Source organism: Wyeomyia smithii, chromosome 1, assembly GCF_029784165.1.
Source record: "Wyeomyia smithii strain HCP4-BCI-WySm-NY-G18 chromosome 1, ASM2978416v1, whole genome shotgun sequence".
NCBI classification, from domain to species: Eukaryota; Metazoa; Arthropoda; class Insecta; order Diptera; family Culicidae; genus Wyeomyia; species Wyeomyia smithii.
In genome coordinates this window covers 133,211,837-133,233,578 of record NC_073694.1, presented here as the reverse complement: position 1 = coordinate 133,233,578, position 21,742 = coordinate 133,211,837, and the positions used below count along the sequence as shown (strand labels likewise).

The 21,742-nt window shown below is 39.8% G+C and overlaps 2 protein-coding genes and 1 long non-coding RNA gene across 3 annotated transcripts; 1 reads left to right on the top strand and 2 right to left on the bottom strand.

The window, feature by feature from the left end:
- Positions 1–10,081: 10,081 nt before the first annotated feature.
- On the top strand, positions 10,082–12,313 carry LOC129717198 (uncharacterized). Its single transcript, XM_055667050.1, has 2 exons — positions 10,082–11,353; positions 12,299–12,313. The coding sequence occupies exons 1-2, from the start codon at positions 10,082–10,084 to the stop codon at positions 12,311–12,313; spliced, it is 1,287 nt and encodes a 428-aa protein (XP_055523025.1).
- A 1,096-nt stretch (positions 12,314–13,409) lies between these two features.
- On the bottom strand, positions 13,410–14,302 carry LOC129717656 (uncharacterized). Its single transcript, XM_055667727.1, has 2 exons — positions 14,026–14,302; positions 13,410–13,974 (listed from the first exon to the last, which is right to left on the bottom strand). Exons 1-2 carry the CDS (start codon positions 14,230–14,232, stop codon positions 13,453–13,455), a joined length of 729 nt encoding a protein of 242 aa, XP_055523702.1. The 5' UTR covers positions 14,233–14,302; the 3' UTR covers positions 13,410–13,452.
- Positions 14,303–19,999: 5,697 nt separating this feature from the next.
- Positions 20,000–20,995, bottom strand: LOC129717659 (uncharacterized). The gene is made up of 3 exons (XR_008726722.1): positions 20,533–20,995; positions 20,325–20,470; positions 20,000–20,269 (listed from the first exon to the last, which is right to left on the bottom strand). It is a non-coding gene; the product is annotated as an uncharacterized LOC129717659 (long non-coding RNA).
- Positions 20,996–21,742: the final 747 nt, after the last annotated feature.

The following is a 21,742-nucleotide window of genomic DNA, read 5'->3' as shown; positions in this document are numbered from 1 at the left end:
AACCGATTTATTAGCATTTGAAATTGGACATATTTTTCACTTTTTTCGGTTTTAGATTTTCATTCACATCCCTATGTAGCCGAACTTCCTGAGAGAAGTATTCTACTTCAAAATCCTGACTGTATACAGGTTTGCATTGCTCTCAGTGCATCCGAAACAATAGACCATTTCACGAACTGACAGGTGTCACGGATCCTGCTGATGTTCTTGATGCTTTCACGTGCATTATGCCAGCGGTTCCAAACTTTCTGTTAAAATTTCGTTCATGAATCAAGTTCACAAACGTCTCGTGAAATGGTCTATGGGATGAGCGACAACGAAAACTTTTAGTAGAAAAAAAAACCGCCAAAAGAGTACACGCGGTAAAAGAAGATGGCAATAAACTAAAAAAGCCGTATCGTTAGTAGATGTTTTATACGAAAACTCGTAGAACATGATTGATAAACCAGAAAACGCAAACAAAACAAAATCTCCATGAATATAGCCAAAAAGGTCGTAAAGAGCTTATACCGAACAAAAATCGATTTTTTGTTGAATCGATTTTTCAGGCTCGGTTTTTTTATAAATTGATTTTATTGATTTTGATTAATCGATGCAGGAGAATCGATTTTTTTCAAAGATCGCCCATTGCTAGTTACATGATTGATTGGGTGATACTGAGTATCGATACTTTCTCAATTTTCATTGTATCGATACCAGACCACACGGTTTCAAGTAAACTTTAATAATAGGTATCAAGCACTGACCATTGCTGGAGTGATTTCTCATTAACCTATCAAGGTAGCAGTCATGATAGAGATTTTTTTTGTCTATATAATAAAATATTTCTGTCAAGCGTTTCGATAACGCTAGTATCGATACCCATTACCCAAACTGCGGAATCGTGTGCGAGATTCGACTGTGATAATCGTGTATTTCGGGGTAGTCCAATTTGGCATAAAAGTCGCAATATACAATATGAAATTTCTTCGATAATCAAATCACGACAGGGGACAAGTGACAACCAACAATAACCAATCCAAGCAATCACCAGATTCGAGACAGACAAAAAGAGGGAAGTATCCCCTAAGCCTAAACTTAATTTATGTGACAAACATAACATCTACGTGAAAATCACATGCATACTATGTTTAATCACGTAGTATCTACGTGAACTTGGCAACGTCAAACAGAATGTCATAGAAGAAGTATCGCGTGAACTCTATGTGAAAATACACAGAAATCAAAATGGCTAAGCTGTTGTCTAACTCAGCCTCTGACAATAAAATAAAATTTCTCGACGGCTTGCCAATAAGTGAGCTTTCGCTTTGCAGCTTTGCAGATGACATAGTCATCTTGGTAAGAGGAAAGTTCGACAACATAGTTTCGGAAAGAATGCAGGAGGCTCTGGAGTATACCCAGTCTTGGTGTATAAAGAAGGGTCTCAGCATTAATCCGACAAAAGCTGTAATCGTACCTTTCACTAGAAAGAGGAAATTCAATCTGAAAACTCTCAAGCTTGAAGGAGTAGAAATTCCATCCAGTGAACAGGTTAAATACTTAGGAGTTATCCTTGATGCCAAGCTAAACTGGAATGCACATCTTGACTATGCAATCAACAAGGCAGTCAGTGCATTATGGATGTGCTCCAAAACCGTTGGGATGAAGTGGGGCTTGAGACCGAAAATGGTGATGTGGATATTCACATCTTTTATACGTCCAAAACTGACCTAGTGTGGTGGCCAAAAACCAAAGAGTCCACCGCTAGAACAAAGCTAGATAAAGTTCAACGACTTGCGTGCATTGCTATAACAGGAGCAATGAAAAGCACCCCGTCGAAAGCTCTTGATGCAATTGGGTTGTTTAGCTATTCACGGATTTCCGATTTTTATATATCACCTGAAAGAGTGTAATTTTCTGAGTAAAACGTGATTTTTTAAAACTTTATATCATTATCCTTCGATTTTTAAATGAAGTATAAAAATTCGCTCTAAATCGCTACAATGACAGTTAGTATATGGACGAACTGTCGTTGTAGCGATTTCGAGCAGATTTCGAGCAGTTTTAAATCGTGATTTAAAAAGCTAAGGGCATCCTTAACAGTGCGCTACTATTTAAGTTGTTATGGCGACTGTGTACAGCGCGGCTATTTTACGCACTCACCCGTATTCACACCGCTATCGTCTCTGTTTGACGTTTCACCCAGTATAAACCTTTAGTAGCGCTGTTACCGGGCTGCCAAATTTGAGAGCGCGATGCTTCCCGGAGGCCCGGCTACTATTTCTCTAGCGCGTTTAGCAGCAACCGGTACGGTATAAAGTGATGATAGAGCGCTGCCAAACGGGGTATAGAAGCGCACTGTTAAGGATGCCCTAAGGACAACGATAGAAAAAAAATTTAAATCACATTTTACTTAGAAAATGCAGATCTTTCAGATGATATAAAAAACTGATATAGCTAAACAACCCAATTCTTCATCTGCTGCCGTTGTACGAATACGTGCAACTAGAAGCAGAAAAGAGTGCTTCGAGGCTAAAAAGAACAAAAACTATCTTGTCAGGTGATCTTGTGGGTCACCTGACTATACTGGACTTTTTCAAAAGAGGGCCAGTGATGAGTATGAATGGAGACTGGATGGCACCTCAGGATAACCATGATATTCCCTACAAGGTATGCGAAACGTCGCGTACAGACTGGGAAGTGGGAGTTCCTGATGTCCGTCCCGGTTCAACGATATTTTTCACAGATGGCTCAAAAATAGGTACCAAAACTGGTGCAGGAATCTTCGGCCCTGGAATTAATATTTCAGTGGCAATGGGACACTGGCCAACAGTGTTTCAAGCAGAGATTCAAGGATTGCAATCCTTGAATGTGCGAATGTGTGTCTGACTAGGAAATACAAACATGCAAATATTTGTATTTTCTCTGACAGTCAAGCAGCACTGAAAGCACTTGATGCTTATAAATGTACATCCAAGATTGTCTGGGAATGTATTCTCACATTGTGACAGCTATGTCAAACAAACTCAGTAAATTTGTATTGGGTTCCAGGACATTGTGGCATTGGTGGGAATGAAAAGGCAGACGAACTTGCAAAACAAGGATCTAACTCACAGTTTATCGGCCCAGAACCTTTCTGCGGTATATCAAACTGTGCAGTGAAAATGGAGCTTAAACGCTGGGAGGAACAAAAGGTGATAACCAATTGGTTGGATGTCAAAAAGTGTTCCCAATCTGAAAGATTTATCACACCACACGAGAATCATTCGAAAAAGCTCCTAGAGCTCAACAAAAGAGCTCTTTGTACATACGTTGTACATCATTGGCCGAGTTCAGGATGATATCTGTCGCTTTTGTAATATGGAAAGCGAGACATCGGAACATCTGCTGTGCAGTTGTAGTGCATTATTTAAACGCAGATCAAGGTTTCTTGGCAGTGGCTGTTTACAGCCCAAAGAGATTTGGTCTTTGAATCCTGGGAAGGTGATTGGCTTCATAAACCATATTTCACCTGACTGGGAGCGTGTCGGTGCAGGTACCTGATCACTCAACAATAGTGGTCATTGTATTTTGCAAGGGGACACGTATAGCAATTGACTGGGATATATTACAAAAGTTCACATCAATGGACAACGTAATTCTAATTCCCTAACAAAAAAAATCCCCTAAACCAAGTATGTAGAATTTTTTTTTCTTTTATTGTTATTATATTTTTTTTTATTTATTTTATTTATTTACTTTTTTCTTATTTTTTTTATTTATCTTTTCAAATGCAATATTTACCTGTGAAAAGATACCGCTGGTCCCACATGCCGTTCAGACAAGGCGCAGATGCAGCATTTTCGAACCATACTTTTATCTCTAGTGCCAGTGCCGCCTTTAGACGGTCTTCAGTTGAACCTCTAAAAAGCTTCAAAGAGAACTTAAAAAATGTTCATAAAGTTTCGTAGTGATTTTTTCGAAGCCCGTCTAAAAACTAATTTGAGCACTAGAGGGTTAATATCAATTATCATTACGAAAAACAAAAAAGATGAACTTTTAGTTCGTATGGGAAAACTTTTACTGTCTTCGATCGTTGCTACACAGTATGTAAACAAATTTGACTTTACTCACCCAGCAGATCAACTCTATACATAACCTTTTGACGACACTCTCGTTGTCACTGGACTTGCTTGTTGTAGAATCTAGCATCTACGCTGTCGAAGAACCAATAATATTCACCGAACAGCTTGGATTTTTTTCTTCCCCTTCTCATTTTTAAGATTTTTGAAGGAGGGGGGGGGGGGTTAACATAAAATGAAAATGAAATTTGTAACGACCTAACTGTTACACAAAAACGTCATAATTTCTTTAAAAAAATATTAATCTTTAAAAAAATATTAAGCTTTCCAATCTACCGGGGCAAAACGCCCCACATGCAGTATAATATGCCCCATGCAGAAGCTTCATATACTTTTACTACAGTTCAGCACGCGAAGTAAAACAGCGCTTGAAGTCTCAGAAGTAAACGCTAAAGCAATGAAATATATAAGCCCGACTAGAGGTGGAGCATATCGCCCGGAAAATTTTAAAATTTTATTTTTTACATGTTTGCGAAAAAATGGACTGGGGCGTTATGCCCCGGGGGGACGTTTTATACATTCTTACCCTACAATGCTTCGGCCCATGTTGGTGACGGGGATCATTGAACTTAAAACGCTTACCGATCAGCAAAACAAGCTGGTGGATCAAATCTCCGCTAACACACAGGTCGTGCATAAGCTTAAACTCCAATGTGATGAACCGAATCTCGTTTCGGAGAGTGTTATTGCTCTTAAAACCTTATTTGAAAATCTTAAGCATGAGCTAGCCACCATCAATGAGAATCATAGTATATCAGGCGCAATTTTAAAGCTAAAAACCTATGCTATGACTGAGTTCAGAGAGGATTTTATGAAATTGTCAATCAACATTAAACGTGAAATAAGTCAGCTTGGCATACAAAGTATCTTGGACGAGCTGAAAACGTCAACCACGAACATTGAAGAGATACAGAAAAAAAGCTCCACCTCACACTCTGCCAGTTTCAGAAAAAGGTGGTGAACATTCGGGATGGCGTTTAATTAATTCAGCAAAGCGTTAAAACTGATCCTTTGATGAGTAAAAGAAACGTCGAGAGGAACTAGATAAGAGCTATAGACCTTTCTTCCTCTACTACTATATAACGCTTTCGCTAATGCCTTGTCGAGACTACACCGCACCGCATATCTCCTGATATTGCCAGATGATATCGGATATCACTTTAGGTGATCACAATGTATAGGGAGATGATATGTTTCACGTTTGCTTTGTTTGGTTTGGTAATTGAAAAAAGAAGAAAACAAAAACAAAGTAGAAACAAAACACAACTTCACACACTTAAAATTTATTGCCGGGTCTCGGTAATTTTTGCTCGGTTAAAAAAATAAATATTTTGGTGTGTGGGTCACGACCAAAGTATTTTGGTTAGAAGTTAGAAGGTATGGCTATAGCACAGACAAACAGACATACCTCTTCGATAAAAATTCCTTGAAAATCTTCGTCCTTATTCGAAACGTTACACCTATGCGCCACCATGTGAGCGTATTGCCCACTCACAAACTTTCGTAAAAAAGGTTTTCGGCATCACTGCCTGTGCTGATGGGTATGCACGCTTGCTTATAATTAGTCGAAATTAAATACATGATTGAAATGTTGATTACCAACGCAGCTGTAAGAATTTTGCACACAACCGTTTAAACAATAAATACTAGAATAATTTGATTTTTATTTATCTTCAACATGTAGTATTAAAATGGTGAAATTATAATTTTTTTTTTGTAATTTTACTCGAACTCACGGAATGAGTTGTTTTATCGTTAGCGTGTACTTTTCATCGCGCTACTGCCGAAAATATTGTAAACAACAGAATCAGTTGATAGGATTGGATTGGATCGTTCATTCGCGTCAAAAAGTCATTTGAGATAGCACGTGATTTTTTTGTGGAAGAATTTTTCGTTATTTTAATTATCGGTTTCGAGTGAAAAAATAATTGTTGAACAGATTAGCTTGTCGGAATAATAATAATTTACTGTGAAATTGTGAAAAAAGCTGGTGTAGTCGTGTAAAAGCGAGAGGACGCTGGGATTAATCTTGTGGCTCTCAAGTAGTGGACGCCATATTGGCATTTAAGGAAAAGAAAAGCTAGTAACGTGAGAAGAAAAGATGGATGGGGATGAAAATCCCCCGGAGGGCAATGAACAAATAGACAGTGGCCAAGGAACAACAAATACATTCTCCTTTGGAGCTGTGGCTTCGGGAGCAAAAAATTCAGGAACAATCCCCAAAACTAGCGTGCAGGATAGAAGGAACCCTCCGTTGAACTACGAATACACGTATGAGGATGAAGGACCGTATCGATTGCTGTTTGAGCTCAAAGAAAAGAAGCCAGATGCGAAAATTAACAAGTTTTCCCTCGGAAACACCCTGCGGCAGATGGATACAGTAAAAAAGTTTATTGTCGACATGAAGTACAACGGGCGTCATACAATCATCGTCATGATTAGCAGTTATCAGAAGACAAATGAACTGATGAAATTAATCAACACAACTAGCGACACTTATAAATGTTATGTACCGAGACGGCTTATTAGCATCTCTGGCGTTGTGGCTGGAATTCCAGCAGATATTCCGACGGAAGAGATAATGAATGATATGGTTTGCGACGTTCCAGTGCTTGGTGTGTATCGATTGCACCGCTGGGAAGGTAAGGAAAAATACCAATCAATCGTGTTAGTGTAGTATTTCGCGCAGACACTGCCAGAGAACTGAAGATATTTTGCTGCCTTAGCAAGATACAGCCATTTATTCAAAAAGCAGTTTTCTGCCAGAACTGCATGAGTTACAGTCACGCCACAAACAAATGCAGAGGCCAACAAAAGTGCGCAGTATGCACAGAGAAACATGAGGAGGAGGATCAGTTCGGAAGCTGTCAGCAACCCACGTATTGTCTACACTGCAGGAATGCTGCCGTGAGATGACAAAGTGACGTAAGTGCCACCTTCTCGAATATGAGTTTTGTTCATTATTCGAAGACCTATCTTTTGGTATCTTCCTTTTCGTTGTAACTTATTCGTACGTTACATAAAATCAAAAAAACAAAGTGACGTTGGCACACATTTCCATACAAAAGTGACGAAGAATTCTTTCGTTTTTGGGCCGTACTGAAAAACTGATCACTTGGATCTACGTCACAATGTCATCTCACGGCAGAATGGAGACCATCGTACTGGAAGCAATAAATGCCCAGAAAGGGAGCGACAAAATAAAATAAAGAAAGTAATGGCAGTTCAGAACCTGACATATGCAGAAACCAACGAGATATGCCCGATCAGAACGCGCAACCTATTCGAGCTGTTGGGCACAACAAAGGAGTATCCGGGAATAGAAGGGAGCTACGCGGACCAGTTAGCTCATACCTCTACGGAACCACTAAGTTTTCAGTGGAGAAAAGCAAACAAACCAAGAGAAGTGGTGACTGCAACTGTAAAAACGTATCCAGAAATCAAAAAACCATCGGGAAAAGGCGTTAAACGAAGCAAACCGGATATGGGTGCACAAGGCCCAAACAAGCAGGATTCAATTGTAATTATGGAGAAAACGGAAATGAAAAATGGAGTTGGCCTGAACAACAAAGAGAAAGTGACCGAACAAGAAGAATGGGAAGGAATCATCAGAGACACCGCGGCGAAGTCTGCGAGACAAAAAGTTACGGAAGGAGTAATCAATAGTTACACGGAATTCATTAGTCAACCAGAAGTCAATGAAAAAGTGAAGAGAAAATTCCAGATGTGCTTTAAGAAACATGTTGACTTGAGTGATGTAATTTTTTTCTGATTGTAAGAAGTCCCAATCAAACGTTTAAAGTGGAAGAACAAATAAAATTGTTACAGTGTAATATTCAATCATTGAGTAAAAACAAGGAAGAATTATTAAGAGTGCTAAGAGAAGATAATTATTTGGTTGCTATTCTATCTGAAACATGGACGGCCATTGAACATGAAGACACGAAAAAATACAATGTTCCTAAGTATCATGAAATCTTATGCTCACGTAATGACAATTATTGTGGAGCTGCAATATACCTCCGCAATGATTATAGTTATCAGATCGTACAGTTAGCGCAGCTGAGTCAGTACTCACAAGCGGTTGCAATTACCATACCAAAACTAAACCTAACGGTTGCATCAGTGTACCTAAGTCCGACGGTTACAGCGAAAAACTTTGAAGAAGACGTGGAGAAGATTATCAATGGATTGAGAAACTGTAGAAGAGTTATAATCGGTGGAGATTTTAATGCACACCATGAGATCTGGGGTAATAAATCGAATGACGTAAAAGGCAGCATACTCATGGATCAAATTGCAATCAACGATGTCATAGTCATCAACGATGGATCGATGACTTTTTTACCAGCTGAACTGGATAAACAGCCATCTGCAGTCGATACTACGCTATGTTCACCGCAACTGATGGGGACCAAATGGAGCACGCTAGGATTTAACATTGGAGGTGGCCATCATATAGCCATCGAAATTGAATTGCAGAACGAACGAAAAACTAGAGGAAAAAGAATATATAACATGAAAAAAGTGAGAGAAAAGTTGAGTGAATTAAACGAGCATGAAATAGGGAATATAAGCGATCTACAGAAGTCAGTGAGTAGAATTTATAACGATAGCAGTAAAAAAGACGTACATACACCGAAGTTTTGGTGGACAAATGAAGTTGAAGAAGCGTGGAAAAAGAAATGTGAAGCCAGGAAAAAGTTTAACAAGCAGTCATCGATGGAAAATTTATTAGAGTATAAAAGAAAAGCTGCAAAGTTTCAGTGGCTGAAAAGAAATGAACAGGAGAAAAAATTTAAAGAATTTACAGAACAAATCACACCTTTCTTATCCTCAAAAGAGCTCTGGACGAAGGTGAACAGATTAGTGGGCAAATCGCGTTACACTAAAGAGATTAATATTGTACACGAGAACCCGCAAATGGCAACAGAATTTTTAGATATACACTTCGGTGGCCATGACCTCAGATACAGTGAACCTAATATGATCTTTCCCAACTACGACATACTATCGGAAGAAAGATGGAGGAAAATAATAAGCCGAAAAAAGAATACTTCTCCAGGAGAGGATAGAATATCATATGAAAACCTAATAACATTGAAGGCAGCTGTTGTCAACAACGTTGTTAGAGACTTGAATCACATGTGGCGCACAACCTACTTACCAGCAGAGCTCAAAACCATCAAAGTCGTAGCAATCCCCAAGCCGGGGAAAGATCAAAATATCATACAGGGAAAACGTCCCATTTCTTTAGTGCCTACTCTAACAAAAATTCTGAACTCAGCGGTACTTGAAGATTTGCAGCAACATCTGGAAGAACATAAAATAGTTCCGGATAAGTCGCTCGGATTTCGCAGAAGGTTTTCTACAACGACGTGCCTCTCGTATGTCATCAATTAAATCAAAAGTGCCAAAAGGAACAAACTACAGGTGGCGACTATTTTCGTGGACCTGTCAAATGCATTCAACACAGTGAAACTGGACACCATGGAAAAAATAATGTATCGAAAAGAGCTTCCTTACGAAATAGTCAACTGGATTGTGGAATTTCTCCGCAATCGACGGATTAGTTTTCAGGTCAACGGAGAAAATATGATACGATTCATCAGTGATGGGCTACCACAGGGAGATGTGCTGCCCCCACACTGTTCAATGTGTATACATCGGGCCTCCACGAGATCGAGCAAGATGGAGTAGTTTTGGTCCAGTATGCGGACGATTTTGTGGTGATCATAACGGGAAGGAATGAGGACGAGCTGAGAACAAGAGGGCAACAATTTATGGACAGCTTCGTGCAGTGCTCTCATGAATTGAGCATGAAGGTCAACGCGGAGAAAACCAAGGCAATAATTTTCACGAACAGCGACAAGCAATTGAATGTCAGGATTAATGGTTCAGTGATAGAAACAGTTCGTGCACACAAATATCTAGGGGTAACGCTAGACAGAACGTTAGGATTCGGCAAACACACTAGAGAAATGACGGGAAAGATAAATGATCGGCTCAACATGTTGAAGGTTATTAGTGGCACCAGAAATGGAGTGAATCCGGAGACTCTAATAGATGTATACCAGGCTCTTATTCGAAGTGTCATAGAATACGGATGTACTGTCACCAATAATGCTTGCAAAACGAACAAAAATAGACTGGTGGTATCAAATAACCAGTGTCTTAGGAAGATAACCGGATGTACGAAATCTACACCGCTGAATACGTTAATTGCATTAGCCAGACAAGAACCACTTGAAACACGCCAGGAGTATTTGACAGCAAAGTTCATTACGAAATGTTTTACCAAAAATAACCTGATAGCGAACCAGCTGAAGCAAATAAACCAGGAGGCTGATGAGGAGAAGCTGTCATATATGGAAAAAGTCTACCTGAAGCACAAGAAAATAATTGAAAAGGTAATGACAAACGTAAGTGAAAGACAAATTCAGGTCGAAGTGCAATCTACCATGGATGGAATGGATACAGCCAAAAGAAATTGTAATCCTCTACAACTTAGGCAACTCGCTATTCAGACTATCAACGGAAAATGGGAAAACAGGCCTAAAATGTACACTGACGCTTCAAAAATGAAAGGACTCTGCGGAATCGGTGTATACGACGAAGGAACAGGAGCCAGATATTGTTACAGACTGGAAATGGAATCAAGCATCACCTCGGCGGAAATAAGTGCCATTGAAACAGCTTTAGACGTGATAGACCTGCAGGAAAAACAAGATTATGTAATATTAACGGATTCAAGATCTGCATGTGAAATGCTATCTATAGCTATGGAAACGAAAAATAGGCCAGCAGTACTGAACGGAATCCTGGAAAAGGCTGAAAAATGGAGTGTAAGCTTCCAGTGGATTCCTGGACATGCAAGGATAACAGGAAATGAGCTGGCCGACTTTTTGGCAAAGTCTGGAACCAGTGATACAGCAGAGAGAAGAAACAATCAAATTTTTGAAAAAGATGCATTTCTATTATTTAAACACTGGAGAAAACAAACAGCTACAGAATGGTATAAAACGTATGCAGAGGAGAAAGGAAAAAAATATTATCAGATACAGCAAGAACTCGGCGAGACACCGTGGCACTATGGAAAAGGATTCAACAACGCGGAAACAAGACTGTTGAATAGATTGGTTGCAGGGCACGATTTCTCCCCACACTGGCTGGCGATAATGAAAATTGTGCACCAAGGCTCCGGTGAAATTTGTGACGAAGAAAATACTGCTGAACACATTATCCTAAACTGTGTAAAATATGATCACGAACGGACAAAATACTCTTTCGAAGGTCGATTCAGGAGGTTAGTTGAACTTTTTCAAAAGAGAGATGTTCATTTGTACAAAGAAGTGTGTGAATTTATAAAAGTCTGTAAATTGGAACTGTGATTTAGAATTTGGAATTTATAAGAGGGCATATAGTCGCTAGTCACTAGCCTTAAATCTTGTGAACTGTCAGAAGACAGTTTACACAGAGAAAAGAAGAAGATTGGATCGTTACAGCTGGGTTTTTTGACATTATATCTGTATGGAAAGTACTCTACGATGAAACTTAGCAGCAACAAAGCAGTAAGTAAAATATTTTTTTTCTAAAATGCTTCCAGTTTTAGACAAAGATTATCTCTGCATTTGTTTCAATATATTGTATGAGACGGATCATCGTTATCATAACCCAGATTGTGAATGTGATCTGTTGCAGTGCCAGACAAATTACAACACAAGTTCCGGATTTGTTCAGCAATGGTTCATGGTGCACACTGGCCAATTTAATTTAAAGTAGTGATCACGACCACAACCTCTTTTACACGGCGAATATTGTCGTGGCTAAAAATTATGTGCATAAAACTATAGCCTGTGATTTCAGTTACGTTACCTGGATCTCCAACTCGATTTACTATTCGCTATCGTTAGTGTTCCAGACGAAATCGTGTATTTTTTATTCTATGTTTATAGTGGTGAATTGCTGCAATCCCTACCGATATTAAAAAGCAATTCTTGAATTTGCATTGTTAATGATTGCAGGGATTTCGGAAAAAACAAGTAAATAAACAAAAATGGAGAACACATTCAGTGTAGTTTTGTGCCACTTACATTTTATTGAACATTCAAATTCATTCGAAAAGCCTTGCGATTTTTTTTTATTTGCCAGTTTAAGTTTCTGAACTTTTTTTTTGTCTTAACTCTGACTTCTTTCAGGAAACATTGGATTAAATTGTTGAAGATTGTATTAACATATTTAGTAAAACATCTACTGCACATAAACTCCTTTATATCTTCATATGGTATATACTTGATAAGTCTGGTTTTAACGTTCCTTCTATTCTGATAAAGGAATTTGGCGAATTTTTGCTTGAATGCATTAAAACACAGGAGTCCTGTTTCAAAAGATTGTGTACTGGGAAAGGTTGACGTACCCTTCAATTTGCATAGTTCGTAAAACGGGTTGTTTACTGCGACGTTGTCGCGTTTGAAGGTCATATATTTTTTTCATTTTTTGTGTTCAATTTTTGCCACAGCAGCACCGGTGATGTACATTACTCCGTTCAGTTCTTTGAAGGTATACATTTTGTTGGATTGAATATTTAGGGGCGAAAATTTATAAATGAAGCAGGGTTGCAGTTCAGTTTTCTGTGTATATTCTTCACGCTCTAAATCTTCTTGAGTTATTAGAACATCGGCTCTGTCATTTTCACAATTTGTACCTGTCGCTAGTTTCTCATTTGCTGAAATAGCAGCATATTTAAATGCAGACCCGAATTGATAAGCATTCGGTGCATCGTTTCGACCACATCGTCTTCTTATTTCAGAGAAAAGGTTTTCGATTACGTCCTGGCAAAGGTAATTTGTACGTAAGCTGTCGAAGGAGTAACCAGTTTTTAATTGCTTCCATAACCAAATCAGAGCGTTTATATTTCCAATAAATCCACTGAGACAGTTGGGTTTCCTTTGCTTAACCGTCAATTTTTTTGAATCACGATCCGCCTATAAATTTATATGAAACCAATTAGAAACTTATATGTTTATTTTGAATGAATATTATTCGAACACATTATATTTTTTGTTATATGTTGTTTGTTTTGGTTTATGAATTGTATCATGAAATGATGAGCAATACCACTTACAAATTTTTCGTCAAAGCATGTGTTAGCTGTAATGCATATTCGTCAATATTTCTTTAGCTTCTTTGAGAAATTCCCAATGGTAAGAACTTTGAGTTATACTACGTCGAAAAGGCTAAAAGCAAAATTCAGTTGATTTTGGTTGTTTTAATAAATGAATGGTGACTTGTTCAAGATTTTACCTTGGCAGTACTTTTGTCGATCTTGGAGTTAAAAGTATCAAAGAGTTCATCAAAAAAAAATTACGAATGAAGCTGTTGTCAATGCAGATAAAGGTAGATCCCCAGACAATGCGTAGTATTCTAGACCCACTGCGACAGAGTGACTTAACGTCCGTGTGGCTTGAGCTACATTCATAGCCATAAATGGGCGGGGATTTATCAATTTCTCGGTGAGCTTTGGCACTAATCTCGGTACACATATTTGATCTTTCAGGTACAGTTGTCGAATATGACTAAAGGATGCAATTTTTCCTTTAAAAACTGCATTGTGTTTGGATAGCATACTTTTCGTATTTTTAATAAGATGTGGATTATCATAAAAAACTGCAATTTCTGCACTGTCTATCATGATTATTGGCTTCTCTGCAATTGCTCCGGCTTCGTGAATCATTTTAACATTCGTTGTACACTGGTCTAGAATCAACGCCAAGGGATATAATCCACGACCCTTTAGAGCTTGTACGGCATTTGTAATCATATTCAGTTGTTTAGTAGTTTCTAGTGAATGATGAGCCAACATATAACCAATTGCCTAATGAATTTGAAAATCAAAATATAAAATAGACGAATATCAAAAATTTACCTGCTTGAAACGTCCAGAACGACTAGCGGTGTCATTTTTAAATTTGTTCGGACTTAGAGGGCCTAATCCAGAAACCATTATAACAATGGCTTCAGTGGCCAAGATCGACGTTCTGTTTCTTTCGATCTTTTTCTGAGTTCCTGTATAAGGGAATCCGTAAAAAATGTCTTTCTTTGCGTTGTACACAAGTTCGGGTTTTATTGACATTCCGTCCAAGCATATTGCTACAGCTCGTTCTTTTCTTGAAAAATTTCGGCATTTTTTTTCCCAGACGACTCAAGATTGCCTTGTTCAAACCAGGCTCCAACATAACATCAGCATTCCATCGTCTCATTGATGTTTTACTTGGCAAGATCAGGACTTTTGAACTTTGTGCATATCGATACGCGGACGGTCCTGCAAGATAAGCACCCACTGCATAATTCCTTGTCTGCTTATCATATCTGCGCCCTCTGGGCTTCTTTAGAGAGTTTAACAAGCTGTTGTACAGTACTTCGTTACATTTCAGGAGATTCAAAATGTTGGACTCCTCTTTTTTTGTTCGTCTGAGGTGCCCAAGCTCCGTTCGCAAAGCGCTAACGGTATTTCGCATTTTTTTTTTTTTTTGCTGATTTTATTCGCCACCGGTTCTTACGATGAGTATTACGTAATTCTCTTTTAAGCTTATTTATTCTATATCGAAGTCGATTTGAATATTTTTTTTTTCTCTCTCATACAGTAACTTGTAATCGTATGGCACCTTATTGTCACATCCAGCAACGCTTGTTGTTTCTGTGTCACCATCCGACGAAAAGCCCTCTTGCGGGAGGGCATAATCTTTCTGCAATATATAAAGAAAATGAATCTGAACAATAATATGAAAAACGAACGCAAAGCATTGCCATATTCGACCCTAGGGTTGGACTACTCAGACAGCAACCCTAGTAAAAACCCTACTGAAACTACAAATCTCTCCAGGCCTTGTGTGGAACGTATGGTGACTGACTTGTTAGTCCACTTTTTTTACGTATCCGATAGCGTCGATATTAACAGATAGAATTTTACATAAGGAAAAACTTACCCTCATACATTGTGATCGTTCGTGAGATAAAACAAATTCAGTATCTTCAGTTATTGGGCTGATCTCTAGTTTTATTAGCTTGGGTTTTCTTTGGATGACATATTTTTTTTTTTCCTCATCTATAGTTTATTTGACACGGCACAAATACAATTCAATGTTTAACGGCGCCAATTATATCTGGTAGCTTACTTTCTAAAGTATCTTAATAACTATAAGCAAATTTTTTATCCTCGCTGCCGACTACGAGCTGAAACTAAATCTAACTTAAGCTAGAATGTTTTGCATGAAAAGCACTGAATAGTTGTTTGACGGTTTTCCATCGCCATAGGTAAGCAGCATATTGAATATGTTCCACTGCTGGGCCAAGATATTACGGACTGGCATATTGGGTTGTCTCCCTCGGGGCCTGAGAGTATCGTGCGGGTCTAGTTGCTGTTTCCGGATCCGGGGTCTTAACGTGTTCTTGTCGTTTGGTTGGATGTAGGCGGAAGGGGATAGGACTAAACTGGGGCGTGGATGGATTTCAGGAAAACGTATATAAGGGACATGTAGGATTGGTTACGGCTCGCCAAGACATCACGAACAGGAACAGCCGGCTGCCTACCTTCGGCCTGCAGGGAAGCTATTAATCTAGACCTGGCGTCACGGTGTACAGGGCATGACCAAACAACGTGCTCTATGTCGTAATAACCTTCACCACAGGCACAGATACCACTCTCCCCGAGCCCAACACGACGGAGATGCGCGTCAAATCTATAGTGATTGGACATAAGCCGGGACATCACGCAAATGAAATCCCGACCTACATCCAACCCCTTGAACCACGGGTTCGTCGATACCTTGGGGATTATGGAATGTAACCACCTTCCCAGTTCCCCCTTGGTCCAAGAATTTTGCCAACTGATGATCGTATTCTGACGTACAAATGCGAAAAATTCATTAAAGGCAATTGGTCTTTCATAAATATCACCGTTTGTTGCGCCCACCTTAGCCAAAAAGTCCGCTTTCTCATTACCCGGTATCGAGCAGTGAGAAGGGACCCACGCTAAGGTAATCTGAGTAGATTTTTCGGATAAAGCACTCAGATGTTCTCGTATTTTCCCCAGGAAATACGGAGAGTGCTTAACATCTTTCATCGATCGGAGAGCCTCAATGGAACTGAGACTGTCCGTAAAGATGAAATAATGGTCCGTGGGCATTTTTTCGATAATCCCTAGGGTGTACTGAATTGCAGCTAGTTCTGCGACGTAAACAGAAGCAGGATTATCGAGCTTATGGGAGACGGTTAAATTGTTATTGAAGATACCGAAGCCAGTGGACCCATCAAGAAGTGATCCGTCAGTGTAGTACATATTGTCGCAGTTGATGTTTCGATATTTATTGGAAAAAATTTTGGGGATCTGCTGCACGCGTAAATGATCCGCGATTCCACGAGTTTCTTCTATCATGGATGTATCGAAAAACACAGTAGAATCAGAAGTATTTGATAAGTCGACACGATTTGGAATATTCGAAGAAGGGTTAATATTTTGGGACATGTGATTGAAATACAATGTCATAAAACGGGTTTGAGAATTAAGTTCGATTAACCTTTCAAAATTTTCAATCACGGGACGGTTCAAGACCTCACATTTGATAAGAATACGAGAAGACAGGCTCCAGAAGCGGTTTTTCAATGGTAGTACTCCAGCTAAGACCTCCAAACTCATCGTATGGGTCGACTGCATGCAACCTAAGGCGATACGCAAACAACGATATTGTATTCGCTCCAGTTTGATCAAATGTGTGTTTGCTGCGGAGCGGAAGCAGAAACACCCGTATTCAATAACAGACAATATCGTTGTTTGGTAAAGCCTTATAAGGTCTCCTGGGTGGGCTCCCCACCATTGTCCGGTTATTGTACGAAGAAAATTCACTCTTTGTTGACATTTTTTCATCAGATACCTCACGTGACAACCCCAGGTGCCTTTAGAGTCGAACCAGACACCAAGATATTTGTGTACCAAAACCTGAGAAATCGTTTTACCCATTAGTTGTGTTTGAAGCTGAGCAGGTTCATGCTTCCTAGAAAAAACTACTATCTCAGTCTTCTCCGGGGAGAATTCGATACCTAGCTGTAAAGCCCAAGCAGACAAATTGTCCAAGGTATCTTGCAATGGTCCTTGCAAATCGGCAGCTTTGGCTCCTGTAACAGAGATTACACTGTCGTCTGCAAGTTGTCTTATCGTGCATGAGTTTGCCAGACATTCGTCGATGTCATTTACATAAAAGTTGTAAAGAAGGGGGCTTAAACATGAGCCCTGGGGAAGACCCATGTAGCTAATGCGAAAAGTTGCCAAATCGCCGTGCGTAAAATGCATGTGCTTTTCGGACAACAAATTGTGCAAAATATTGTTCAAAATTGGAGAAAATCCTTGTCGGTGAAGTTTACCCGAAAGAATGTCAATAGAAACGGAATCAAAAGCCCCCTTAATGTCCAAGAACGCAGACGCCATTTGTTCTTTGCGAGCATACGCCAGCTGAATATCTGTTGAAAGCAACGCAAGACAATCATTCGTCCCTTTGGCACGGCGGAAGCCAAATTGAGTATCTGATAGTAGTCCATTTGATTCGACCCAATGGTCTAAACGACGGAGTATCATTTTTTCCATCAATTTCCGGATACAGGATAGCATTGCAATCGGCCTATAACAGTTGTGATCAGAAGCTGGTTTCCCTGGTTTTTGGATGGCGATCACCTTCACTTGCTCCAGGAACTTATTGAACAAGTTCAACAAGCGCCTCTTGGCATTGCCGGGTAGATTCTTCAACAAGTTGAATTTGATTCTATCTAACCCAGGCGCGTTATTGTTACAGGACAGGAGGGCAACTGAAAATTCTGCAATCGTAAAAGGTGATTCAATCGCGTCGTGGCCCGGAGACGCATCGCGAACAATGTTTTGCTCAGGAACAGAGTCCGGACATACTTTCCTGGCAAAATCAAATATCCACCTACTTGAAGACTCCTCGCTTTCGTTGACCGTTACGCGATTCCGCATTCTTCGGGCTGTGTTTCAAAGAGTGCTCATTGATGTCTCCCTCGACGTCTCGTTTACGAACCGACGCCAATATCCGCGTTTCTTTGCCTTAGTCAAGCTTTTAAACTTGGTATCAAGCTCCGAATAACGTTTAAAGTCGTCGGCATCGTCTGTATCCCGGAAGGTCAGATACGCGTCGGATCTTTGCGTGTAGACATCGGAGCACTCTTGGTCCCACCACGGAGTGGGAGGCCGTTCTTTGATCGTTACGCCGGGATATTTCTTCGTTTGGGCTTGCAACGCGGCGTCGAGAATCAAGCCCGCGAGGAGGTTGTATTCTTCAAGTGGTGGATGATGTTGAATCGACTCGACCGCTTTTAAAATCATTTCCTCGTATAACTTCCAATCGACATTCCGTGTGAGGTCATACGGAATGTCAATTGGTCGCATGCGAGTTGACCCGTTATTAATTGAAATAAGAATAGGCAAATGGTCGCTACCGTGAGGATCAAGGATTACCTTCCATGTGCAATCCAACCGTAGCGACGTCGAACATAAGGATAGATCCAAAGCGCTTGGGCGCGCTGGAGGTTTCGGGATACGTGTCATTTCACCGTTGTTTAAAATAGTCATGTCGAAGTCATCGCAAAGGTTATAGATTAAAGAGGAGCGGTTATCATTGTATGGGGAACCCCAAGCCACGCCATGAGAGTTGAAGTCTCCCAAAATCAAACGTGGCGAGGGAAGAAGTTCTATTAAATCAAAGAGCAGCCGTTGCCCAACCTGTGCTCTGGGAGGAATATATATTGAGGCAATACAAAGCTCTTTACCTTGTATTGTCATTTGACATGCGACAACTTCGATGCCTGGAATCGAGGGGAGGTTAATACGATAGAAAGAATAGCACTTTTTAATCCCTAAAAGTACTCCTCCATATGGGGTGTCTCGATCAAGGCGAATAATATTAAAATCATGGAAGTTGAGATCAATATTTGAAGTAAGCCAAGTTTCACAAAGGGAAAATGCATCGCATTTGTTTTTATTTATCAAAACTTTCAACGAATCAATTTTTGGTAAAATACTTCTACAATTCCACTGTAAGACAGAGATAGAATCCTTCATATACGCAGTTGAATTAGGCATCGAAGGATACAATCGCTGCAAGGAGGGGCCATTGGGCAGTCAACTGCTTCAAAAATGATCTAACTGTTGGGAGGAATGCTGTAAGAAAAATTTTAATTGGATCGGGTACATTGAAATTTTCAAAAATCCAGTCCACAATGTCAGAAAATTTCACTAATCCAGAGTTTGTTTCATCAACTGGATGTGCAAAAGGAACAACTGGGGTTTTAGATGTTCCTGGCAGTGCTGGGAACTCCTTCTGGGACTTTAAAGGGGCGGGGATCCATATCCATCGCGCTAAATGTAGCGCACTAGCGCCGACAAGAACACGTACCTCTTTACTTCTTCCTTCCAGCAGTGGTTGTCCGATCGTTCGAAGCTGCACCCAAAGCAGCCAGCAGCACCAGTACAGCAGCCCCAATACAGCCACCAGCAGTGAGCCGGGTGTGAGATCACTCAGCACAGCGACACGGACTCGACTGTCAACTGATGGGCTTGGATTAAAAAGATCTATTCACGGTGCACAGATCAAAACTGCAGCTGGTATTTTGCACCAATACAGCCAAAGTTGTGAGCCGGGTACAGAACGTATCGACACAACTCACAATCTAGTTGGCCTTTAGCGCGAATAATACACTCTTTTGTTTGGCTATTCGTACACACGGACCGGATTGTAATAGAACGACCACTTTGCACGTCCGTTTCTGTCGAGTGTTCGACGCGGAAATGATTTGGATGACATATGGTTCAGGTTGTTTTTCGACGGTCAACCAATCAAAATTTTCAATATTATTAACTTGCTCATCAGCTGATTTTACTCTACTATTTTCAGTATTTCGGCACTGTATTACGCTGCAGTTAAAACTATGAAAAAGTACGTAAGTGGATGTATTTTTTTATATGAATTTTATACCTTGGTTCTTCTCTCGAGACCAGATCTTCTGCTTCATGGGGTTCGATTTCTAGGATATCTAAATACTGCTCCTCACTATTTGTACCTCCCGATTGCACTACGGATACTAATGGCGCAGCATTGCTAAGAAGCCTGAAATTTTCAACTATTATTTCCATCAGAGGAAATTTGAAAACACTATATTTACCCTGTACTCGATTGCAGAGGGTTTTTTAGCATAAATACTGGAAAATGTCTGAACATATTTTATGTTTTCGCATCGCTTGAACGCCATCAGCATCAAATTTGGAAGACAGCTCGGAAGAGCCACAGAGTTTCACCCACAGCTCACACCTAGGCAGGGCAACTTCGGGTTATTATGAATTCTGCATGTTATAAATTTTTAAATTACTTACCTCTCCGTTATATGCGGAAATTCGAAAAAGGATTTTCCACTAGTTTTTCCTTCTCTGTTTGGGCACATAACCATCTCACACTTTCGACCCATCTTAACGTTGTTATGCTAACAAAAAAACGGTGTGATCGTGCTGCCAGTTTTTTGGAAATATAATTGTCAAAATATACCAGTAGCGACACCAGCGGCATTATTACCCACTAAGCAAAATTTCGAAATAATCGTTATTTTTCTGGTCGATGAAATCGTCATCGAGTGGCACGTCTGTTTGTCTGTGGCTATAGGGTCATGATGTATGTATTGTAATGGGAGCCAAAAATAGTTTTCATAGGAAATTGAATCAGTGTTGAGAAGTCACCATTTGTGATTGGACACACATACTCATTATTTACTAATATTTATTATAAATACTTAAGCTACTAACAAATCTCCCCTTTAAAAAAAAAGAAAATTGAATGGCTTGGCGAAACTATTTTATTGGAGTAAGTGAAATACTGTACGGTGGATACCTTATAACTTCAAAATACTTTGGGCCACGACTGCCACCCGACTAACGATTCGTGTTTATTAGGGCATCCTTAACGGTGCGCTTCTATACCCCGTTTGGCAGCGCTCTATCATCACTTCATTCCGTACCGGTCGCTGCTAAACGCGCTAGAGAAATAGTAGCCGGGCCTCCAGCAAGCATCGCGCTTTCAAATTTGGCAGCCCGGTAGCAGCGCTACTAAAGGTGTATGCTGGGTGCTGGGTATAGTATAGACAAATATTTCACAGGGAAGCGCCGATGGTTTATTTTCTTCCTGTTTTGAAAAAGCAAGCAGATTGCTTTGTCTCTTACCTGAAAAATGGAGATTCGCAATGCTAGATATTTCCGATGAAGGTATTAAAGAAATAAAAGAACAAACAACCGAACAACAAACCTCTTAATTACACACAAGTTGTTGTACATGTACAACGCGGACTACACTTTGTCTTATTGCTGTTTTTTTTATTTTCGGACTATCCCGGACTAACCTTTTTCTGTCCCTGACAGTCCGCGAAAGAAACAGAGTGCAGTTTTGAAGACACCTACACATTCACACATATGTGTCAAAATAAAAAAAAAATTTGTCAAAATCGGTTTTCTTTGATAATCGTTTTTCGCGTGTCAAACATCAGGTTGGATTTTATTTATTTTATTTTGTCATTTCCAGTAAATTGGCAAATTGGCA

Excerpts from the sequence above, each read along its gene's own strand:
- LOC129717198 (XM_055667050.1), top strand. The coding sequence starts at position 10,082 with ATGACGGGAAAGATAAATGATCGGCTCAACATGTTGAAGGTTATTAGT.
- LOC129717656 (XM_055667727.1), bottom strand. The coding sequence starts at position 14,232 with ATGTCAATAAAACCCGAACTTGTGTACAACGCAAAGAAAGACATTTTT. Across the intron at positions 13,975-14,025 it reads GTTCTGGACGTTTCAAGCAG|GCAATTGGTTATATGTTGGC; the intron begins GTAAATTTTTGA and ends CAAATTCATTAG.